Source organism: Sus scrofa, chromosome 12 (genome assembly GCF_054392235.1).
Source record: "Sus scrofa isolate SSC_HxYL_T2T_F1_AM1 chromosome 12, Sscrofa_HxYL_maternal_Yorkshire_Landrace_v2.0, whole genome shotgun sequence".
In the NCBI taxonomy this organism is placed as follows: domain Eukaryota; kingdom Metazoa; phylum Chordata; class Mammalia; order Artiodactyla; family Suidae; genus Sus; species Sus scrofa.
Genome location: NC_139394.1, coordinates 65,618,059 through 65,627,784, shown reverse-complemented (window position 1 = coordinate 65,627,784; position 9,726 = coordinate 65,618,059). Strand labels below are relative to the sequence as shown.

Here is a 9,726-nt window from a genome sequence, read left to right as displayed (position 1 = left end):
TGATTCGACCCTTAGCCTGGGAACCTCCATATGCCGCGGGATGGGCCCAAGAAATGGCAAAAAGACAAAAAAATAAAGGATGCAAGTTCAATTCCTGTCCTCACTCAGGGGGTAAAGGATCTGGCGTTGCTGTGGTATAGGCCGGCAGCTGTAACTCTGACTTGGCCCCTAGTTTGGGAACTGCCACATGCTGCAGATGCAGCCCTAAAAAAAAAGCCAAAAAAAAAAAAAAAAAAAAAAAGAGGGCTTCCTACTTTAGGAAGGTTCAGACCCAACAGAAGGTCAGAGGTCAGAGGCCCTACGAACTGGGAGCAAGCTGGGAGCCCAGACAGGGTCCTGGGAGGCCCAAGGGATGAGCTCTGAGGTGGGGGGGGGGTCCCAGATTGGAGACACAGGTGGAGGAAGGAGGCAGGTGAGGCGGCACCGCTCTAGTCCAGGTGGAGGCTGTTGGGGGCCAGGAGGAGCGCAGGCGTGGCTCAGAGTCCCGTGGGCCACAGACCCTGCCCAAGCCCCTGTGCTGTGCGGTGGGTCCGGGAGGGACTCCGGGCGAGTTTGCGGATGTGGGGTGTTGGGTGCAGGAGCCTGGGGTGGAGGCGATACTTAGGAACCGTCGGGGCCCAACTGGCCGTGAGTCTAGAGACTCTAGACGGAGGTCACCGCGGGACTTCGTGCAGCGGAGGTGAGGCCTGGGGCGCCTCGACAGTAACGGGCCGGCGAGAGGAGGAGGAACCAGCCGAGCAGCCGTGGGGAACCGGGAGGAGAGACGCCGCGGGCGGTGAGCCTGCTAGGCTCCGACGTCTTCGCCTCCAGCCCCCGACCCAGAGCGTGGCCTCGGCCGCCGTGGGGCCCCCACCCCCTCTTTGCTCTGTTTGGGTCCTGAGGCCGTGACTTTGCCCGTCCTGGGCTGTGCCGACTTCTCAGGGCCGGGTTCAGCGCGAAGCACCAGCGGATGCTCCGGAGATGGAGGTGACTGGGGGACGGGCTTTGCAGGCGGGGAAACAGGCTCGGGAGGGCAGCGATGTGCTGACGTGACTTGGAGGCAGGGCAGGGGCTTGGGCAGGGTCTGTGGCCTCAGGCCCAGGCCTCTGACGCTCTTGCCTCGTTCCGGTCTCGTCTCGTTTGGGGGCCTGGGCCCCGGGCGGGGCGGCCACGCCGGCGGGCAGAGGGCGCTGTGATGCGGGAGCCGCCGGCAGGGGGCGCTGCCGGTGCGCGTTGGCGCCCCGGGCGGGCGGGCGGACCCCGCGGAAAAGGGGCTGAGGGTCGGCGCCGGGCGGGCCGGGGAGACCCGGGCCGGGGCGGGCTCCCCCGGAGCAGGAAGACCTTTGCCAGCCTGCGGAGGGAGGCAGGCTCAGGGCAGGTGTCCCAGGAGGTGACTTTTGAAACTGTGTCCCGAACACTGAGGGGGAGGTGGCGCTGGCGAAGGGCGGGGGGCGCAGGTGGAGGGACGTCGAGGGCCCGGGCGGCTCCCCAGGCTGGGGAAGCAGGGCACGCCTCGGCCGACGGCGGCCGGGGATCTGCTGGGACCACACGAGTGGCCCCCGGAGCTGATGCGCTCCGGAGCCGCGAGGAGGGGAGGCCCCGTGCCCTGTCCTTAAAAGCCCTTAGCTTTTCCGCTGCTGATTTGCCTGGGACAGGGGCGCTCCCGCACCGGCCCCACCCCACCCCCGCCCCGCCCCTGTGCCCCCACCTGCTCTGAGCCATCTGAGCAGAGGGCCTGCACCGTGGGAGCCATCGCCTGCAAGGGAGTGCCCAGGGCCTACCCAGCACCCTCTCCCCTGCTCTCCCTGGAGGGGTGATGATGGCAGAGCCGCTCTCTTGCCACCGCCTGGGGTCCCTGCAGGTCAGAGGTCGAGGCGCTGCCTGCCGGCCTGGGAGGTCTGTGGTCACTGGGGGAGAAGCTGAGGTGACCGCCTCCTGAGCCTGGGGAGAAGAGGGGGTGGGCTGGCAGGGGCTGCCTCTCCCCCGGCCTCAGGCTCGCCCCCTGGAGAGCAGATTTCTCAGGATGGTGGGAGGCTCCTTCCGTCCTGGGTCCAAGGCCAGCAGAAGGACTGGCTCTTTGGGTGCCCCGCCCGCTTTCTGCAGGGACAGCTTCCAGGGACCATGTCAGCAATGAGGACAATGAGAATAGTAATGATTTTTGTTTGTTTGTTTTGATGGTTCTATATTCGGGGATCTTTCCTAAGTGCTGAAGGTGTTTATTAGAGAAGTTAATCCCACAACAGTACCGCGAGGGAAGAGCGATGGTTGATCCCTTGTTTCCAGGTGAAAAGCCTGAGACTCAGAGAGGGAGGTGGCTTGTCCGGAGCCACACCGCAGGGATGGAACAGTCTGGCTCCAGATCCTCTGGGTCCCTAAGGCCCCTCAAGTGCCTCAGCCACATGCCGCAGATAAAGAGATCTTGAACTTGGTCCTGCTCTGAGCAGAGACACACGCGGCCCCAGACATCCCCCCCCAGGCAGAGTGAACCGGAGGGCCCACGGAGGGGGCGCCCTCCAGCCAGGGGAGTGCTCAGCTGGGTGTGGGCGTCAGCCCTGGATCAGGGGATGGTGCCCGGCTGCCGGGCCCGGGCCCTGGCAGGGCAGCTGTGGGCTACAGTCCTGACTGTGTGTGCCACTCTCTGCTGTGTGACTCCAGCCAAGTCACCTCACTGATCTGTGCCTCTGTTTCCCTACGGGTAGGATGGATGGCGCCTCCTTTAGAAGCTCGCCGCAAGGATTAGATAAAACGGCACACAGAAAGCACTCAACGGCTGCTTCGCCCGGCGCTCCGCTTGGGTGCCCGTCTCTCCGGGTCCTGGAACCTCTGGCCTCCCCTTCAGCAGAGCGGGCGATGAACCTGCTCTCGAGACTCAGAGACCACAGAGCGGTGCTTCTCGATTCTGCCACTAGTCCTCTGGGTGGGCACCGTGCTCAGATCCGCTCTGGAGGGGGAGCGGCTTGCTCTGCAGCCAGAGAAGGAATGAAGAGGGCGTCTGTGTGCTCGTAGGAAGCTGTCTCCGCGTGATCCTGTTAGATATTGTTCACGGGGCTAAAAACAAAACCAAAGTGCCAAAGAGTGTATGGTACACGCTCACACTGGAGCTGAAACGGGCCGTGAGGACAGAGGATATAGGCAGATGTGCCTCCATATGCATCGAATGTCTATAAAGTTGGGAGGTTTTTTTGGTTTGTTTTGCTATTTTAGGGCGGCACCTGCAGCCTATGGAGGTTCCCAGGCGAGGGGTCTACTCGGAGCTCCAGCTGCCGGCCTACACCACAGCCACAGCCACAGCCACGGCCACAGCAGGTCTGACCTGCCTCTGCGACCTCCACCACAGCTCGTGGCAATGCCGGATCCTTAACCCACTGAGCGAGACCAGGGATCGAACCCGCCTCCTCACGGATCCCAGTCGGGTTCCTTAACTGCTGAGCCAGGAAGGGAACTCCTCCTCTAAGGTTTTTCCTAAGGTATTGATTAGTTACTCCTCAGGAGAGGAACTGGGTGCCTGGGGTCTGTGGTTAAAGGCACCTTTTTGCTGCACACCTGGGAAATACGTAAAAGGAATGGTTTGGGGTGTTACCTCCCTGAAATAAGATCAGGGAGGGGAAAAGAAATATTTTAATTCAGGGGCGCAGATTCCGACACCGACGAGAAGTTGAATATGTGTGATGGTCACCTGTGAGCCATTAGGGAGTGGTGGGGACATGTCCCGGGAGGCCCTGCTTGGTGTCAGCACATGGCTGCCTGCAGACGTGTGTGCAGATGTCAGAGCTTCTCATCTCCAAGGAGCCCTGGAAATGAGGTGGCCGTGGGCGAGGCAGATGGAGAGCGTGGCCCAGGGAGCGGCGGGCTGGGGGCAGACGGGGAAGGGTGGTCTGGCTCCTCTACTGTGTCCCCAACCCCCTCCCCTGCTGCCTGCCACTTAGGAGAATGGAAAAGGGGGCGGGCTCCCTTTCCCAGTCCCTCTTGCAGTGGGGTCATCAGGTGACACAGTTCTGGCCCATTAGGAGTCTTTTTTTTTTTGGCCACACCTGCAGCACATGGAAGGACGTTCCCAGGCCGGGGATTGAATCTGAGCCGCAGCTACAGCAACACGGGCTGCTTAAGCCACTGCACTGGGCCAGGGATCAAATTGTGCCACTTCCACAGCGACCCAAGCCACTGCAGTGGGATCCTTAACTCCATGCCCCACAGTAGGAACTCCCTAAGGAGTCTTTTTCCGGCGGAGGGGGAGGTTCTGGCAAATGCAATCTCTTCATGATAAAACGGACAAATGCTAGCGCTTCCATTGCGGGTCAGTAGGTTAAGAATCTGATTCGTGGAGTTCCCTCATGGCCCAGCAGTAACGAACCTGACTAGTATCCATGAGGACGTGGGTTCAATCCCTGGCGTCCATCAGTGGGTTAAGGATCCAGGGTTGTGGCAAGCTGAGGCGTAGGTCACAGATGCAGCTCCAGTTTCAACTCCTAGCCTGGGAACTTCCGTATGCCTCAGGTGCAGCCCTGAAAAGCAAACAACAACAACAACAACAACAATAACAACAAAAAACCTTTCAATTGACCCTTAACAACCATTCCTCTTCCTTCCTGTCTTAAATGTGGATGCAGATGCAATGCCAGGTGCAGTCGCAGCCATTTTGCCAACAAAAAGAGAAAAGCCAAGACATTTCAGAGATAGGAAACCTGACATCACGGGCCTGGTAAAGAAGTGCCAGCCATGGCTGATCTCCACGCTCCCTGGGGTGGGGGAAACGACACTTCTGTATTTGTCTGAGCCGCTATGATCTGTTTTCTATTTTTTTTGTAGTCAAACATAGCTTTATAGAAGACGCATATTTGACTGAACTCAGAAGAGGAGGGGAGAGGAGAGGCCAGGCAGGAGTCTGTGGAGGGTAGAGTCTGAGGGGAGAGACTTCCTTTGGAGGTGGGGAGGCCAGAGCATCTTTCTAATGTAATAAGCAGTATTTATGTAGCGTATACTGTGTGCCCCGAACTGGGTGGTTTTTTTTTGTTTTTTGTTTTTTGTTTTGGTCTTTTTGTCTTTTCAGGCTGCACCCACGGCGTATGGAAGTTCCCAGGCCAGGGGTCCAATCAGAACTGTAGCTGCTGGCCTGCACCACAGCCACGTGGGATCTGAGCCACATCTGCGACCTACACCACAGCTTACGGCAATGCCAGATCCTTAACCCACTGAGCAAGGCCAGGGATTAAACCCGCGTCCTCATGGATGCCGGTCGGGCTCACTAACCACTGAGCCACAACAAGAACTCCCGACCAGGGATTTACACAGATCAACGTACCCCTCGCCACAGTCGAGTGAGCTAGGCCCAGGCCTACCCCCTCATGTGGCGGGTCCTGAGGCCCAGAGAAGCAAGGCAGCTCGGCCAGAGGTCCTCCAGCCACCGGCAGTGTGATAGGATTTGAATTCAGAGAGCAGTTGTCCAGCCCGTGGTGGACTCTGCTTCCTTCTTGGGTCTCCGGTGTGAAAGGGGACCCCGCGAGCCTGCCTCCTGCGGGTGTGGCCCCAGAGGCAGTGTGATGTGCCAGTATGTGCCAGTACCGGGAGCTGGCGTCTGCTGGCCCAGCAGCCGGGTGACCACGCCCTTTGCAGCCCGAGGTCCGAGCCCCTCCCCGCTGGGGCGGAGGGGGGCTGGTGGGCGGCCCGCCCTGATGGGCGAGGGGGGCAGGTGGGCCAAAGGGTGCAGCCTGGCCCTGGAAGCAGTGTGACCCGCTGGCCCTCTGGGCCTGTTTGCTCCTCTGTCCTGAGGACAGCCTTTCCGCGGCTGCTGGGCTTGCAGTGACCTAAGCGTGGAGGGAGGGCCCGGACCTCCCCTCCCCTCCGGGCTGCCCCCTCCTTGCCCTCAGGTCGGCCCAGGCATTTCCGGGCGGCCTCAGGAAATACCAGCAACCCCCCCCAACACCACCCTCCCCGCCCCTCCCCTACCTCCTTCCGGCAGCGGCGAGGGCCTGGCTTCACCCGCTGCAGCGCTGTCCTCGGCTCAGGCTCGCTGCGCACCGCGCCCGAGCCTTCAGCAGGGTCCGCGCCTCCTCCGCCTCCTCCCCCGTCTCCGTCTAGCTCTTTCTTCCTTCCTCGCTTCCTGGGAAAAGGCGGATGCGGTGCAGGGCTGGGGTCCTGGTAACTGGGTGGCTGCACTCACCAGGCAGGGCGACTGAGAAAAATGGTGGCAAGATTCTGGAAACCCAGAAGAGAAATCAGGGAAGCAATCAGGGAGGCCTACCTGGAGAAGGTGATATTTAAGTCTGGGCCAGAAGACCAAGGAATTGACCCAGGACAAGTGTTTCAGAAAAGAATTCATTTATTCAACAGGCATTTATCGGAGTTCCTGTCGTGGTGCAGTGGAGATGAATCCGACTAGGAACCATGAGGTTGCGGGTTCGATCCCTGGCCTCACTCAGTAGATTGAGGATCCGGCATTGCTGTGAGCTGTGGTGTAGGTTGCAGATGTGGCTTGGAACTGGCGTTGCTGTGGCTCTGGTGTGTAGGCTGGTGGCTACAGCTCCGATGAGATCCCTAGCCTGGGAACCTCCATAGAAAAGACAAAAAAGCAAGAAAAAACAAGCAAGCATTTATTGAGCACCTCCTGTGTGCCAGGCCCTGAGGTTTGGCCGGAGGCAAGATGAGTCTGTGCTTTCACAGCGTTTGCAGTGGGGGAGTCAGAGGAGGTGGCACAACCCGGGCTCAGGGCTCCTGAGGAAGAGGAGGGAGGGGAGGAGAAGGGGTGCCGGTGCCAGTCCGAGGAAGGTGTTCCGTGAGGGCTTGCTGCCCTAGAGGGCCTTGCGAGGCTGCTGAAGCATGATCAGTGGTCACTTAAGCAATGAGGTGGAAAGGGGTTCCCGTGGAGGGAACAGCAAGTGCAAAGGCTGAAAGTCAGGAGATTGCAGGAAGGCCCGGCTGCTGGGCAGTGGACTAGAGCCAAAGGCCATTGAGGATCAGGGCACGGAAGTGACCTGCCCAGAGTCACGGGTGGTGGAATGCAGGGACAAGAGCTCAGCCACAGGTGTCTCCCTGGCTTGTGACCACTGCACGGCCTCCAGGAACAGCGGTGGGCCAGCCAACTGCCGGCAGGAGATGCTGCCCTGGGGGAGGCAGCAGCGGAAGTCGCCGGGGGACGGTGGAGCCTGTGGTGGCCGTGATGTGGTTTCCCCAGGGCGCTTGTGGTGACAGCCTGGGTGCTGAGACTGCCTCCTGTGGCTTCTGCACCCACAGAGCCCTCGCTGGGGCTCTGTTTCCCAGAGCCTGGGCCAGGAGCCCAGATGGGACATGGCTCAGTCTTGGGAGCCGTCCCATCTGGGATGCTGAGGCTGCTCTCCCTGTTTTCGAGAAGATGAAACTCAGGTTCAGAGAGGGATGGTGGCAGGGCCAGGACCACACAGCAAAAGGGCTGTGTCTGGTGCCCACAACTGTGGGCTCCTCATCCCCCCGCCCCGTCCCCAAAGATTCCTGGGGTCATGGGCAAACAACTTCCGTTTGTGTCCTCGTGGGCTTCTGGAGGCGCCAAGTGCCAACGTTCAGTCGGCGAGTCCTCAGCCGTGACCCCGCCCAGCCTGTGTCTCTCGTCTCCCTGGTGAGATGGGATCGGGGGGTGTCTTCTGCTTGGGTTGACGTGAAGGTTAAGGAGATGAAAGGCGCTCAGGAGAGGGGCTGCGGGGTGGTGTCCATGTGGGCGCCACACCAACCCCGTGCAGTGACCCTGCCCGTCACTGCCACCAACCTTCACCCGGAGGCAGCCACTTCAAAGGTGCGAGAGGCTGGTAGGGTTTGTGGGTTGCCCACAGTCTCACAGCTGGTGAGGGGGGTGTTGGGACTGGAACCCGGGCTAGACGGCTCTGGGTCCCCCGCTGTGGATGGGGCAGCTGGACCTCAAGCCTGCAGGGGAGGCGGAGAGGTGGGCGCCGACTGAGGGGTCAGGAGGGATGCGGCTCCAGAGACAGGCTGGAGGCAGTGGACGGGGCGTCTGGGGGTGGGGGGGGGGGAGGCAGGGCGGGGTGGCTCTCGACTGATTCTAAGTGTGGTGCAGGGTCCTCGGAGGGGCTGGGGGGGCCCCACATCTCTTTTGTCTCCCCAGCGGCCCTTGCCACCTGCGGTGAGGAAGCCGAGGCTCCAAGAATCCCCGTGTGTGTTGCGCTGCGAGGGGACCCGGCTCCCAAATCTGTCCCCTTTGTGAGGCTGCAGGCTGGGGCTGGGGCACCTCCCCAGCCGGCCGAAGTCAGCGGGCCCTGGGCTCAGGGGTCTCCCCCAGGGATGGCCTGTCTTCCATTTTTACTCCACAAACACACTGGGACCTTACACTCCGGGGCCAGAACCTTGCAGAGGAAGAGACACAGGTGAGCGAGGCCAGTCCCAGCCCGTCCCAGCCCTCCCGCGAGAAGCTACTGGAGCACAGAAACCGGAACCCACACTGTCACCAGCGGGGCGCAGGTGCCACCATGCCCGTGGCAGCCAGCCAAGGGGCTCCCAGGGGAGATGCCTACAGATCCTAAAAGCCTATCCGCGCTCAGCCAGGCTGGCTGCAGAAGGAGCCTGGGGGTGGAGGGGGAGCTGCAGGCAGAGGCAGCAGGACCCGAGACGGGAGGGGCTGCGGAGCCGGGCAGCCCCTCCCCCCACCCCGGGGCTCAGGGACCTGGTGCCTCCCGTGGGGAGCCCCGGGAAGCTGAGGCCGCCCCAGGGAGAGGCCCGGGCGGGGCTGGCAGGTCCCAGCTGGCCAGCGCACCCTCCTGCCCTTGTCTGGGTGTGTGGGCGGCTCGTCCGGCCACTCAGAGGAAGCGGATGGAGATGCAGTTTTATCCTCAGCCTTCTGCTCAGATAAGCACATTTACAAAAAATAATAACAATATGTGCGTTCCGACCTCACCGTCTATCTCCTTTGGATTGGAGAAAGAGGTGGAAGGCAGGGGAGGGGGCTGCAGCGGGGAGAGGAAATAAGGAAGGAGAGAAAGAGGCGGAAAAAGCAGAAGATGGGCTGCAGCCTCTGCGGTCCCTGGCCTCCTGCCCTCTTTCGCGACCCCCATGTCCTGGCTTTTAAACTGCTGTGTCTTTAGTCTCCCCGCAGCCTGGCGGCCCCAGGTACAAGCCCGTCTCAGCTTGAGTCCCAGCTTCACAAGGAGGGGCTCAGAAACGGACGGTTGTGGGAATGAGCAGAGGGAGTGGGTGGAGAGGACGGAGGCAGAACCGGTCTGGAGATGTGTTCCAGGGTCACTGGATAGACCGGTATATCCTGCCGCGCTACCCATCAGCCCGGGCCTGGGGCCCCTGCCCGCCCTCTTGGCATTCGTCCAACAACGCTGTGCCCTGAGTGCACGGTGGCCCACTCGGCACGGGGCCCTGGACCAAATGCCTTCTCTCCATCCTCTCAGTCCTGAGAAGCAGGTAGGGGCCATGGCATTGCATTGAGTTGTCCTGCCGGCTTAGTCTTTCATGACCTTGGCAGTTTTGAAAAGTACTGGCTGGGTATTTGCAGACTGTGTGCATGCATTTTTTAAGGATTATTTTAAAAGACGTTTACTAAATCAAAAAATAATGAGAGTTCCCCACTGGAGCTCAGTGGTAACGAAACCTGACGAATATCCACGAGATTGTGGTTCGATCCCTGGCCCAGCCCAGTGGGTAAGGATCTGGCATTGCCACAAGCTGCGGTGTAGGTTGCAGACTTGGCTTGGATCCTGCCTTGCTGTGGCTGTGGCATAGATCGGCAGCTGCAGCTCCAATTCGACCCTTAGCCTGGGATCT

The 9,726-nt window shown here is 60.8% G+C and overlaps 1 protein-coding gene across 2 annotated transcripts in view; it reads left to right on the top strand.

The window, feature by feature from the left end:
• Positions 1-377: 377 nt before the first annotated feature.
• The window catches only part of EPN2 (epsin 2), a 77,719-nt gene continuing 68,370 nt past the window's right edge, over positions 378-9,726 (top strand). For both annotated transcript variants that reach the window (XM_084986379.1, XM_084986371.1), the window contains exon 1: positions 378-966. In XM_084986379.1, coding sequence (XP_084842505.1) covers positions 950-966 — 17 coding nt within the window. In that variant the 5' untranslated portion in view covers positions 378-949. The remainder of the gene's footprint in view (positions 967-9,726) is intronic.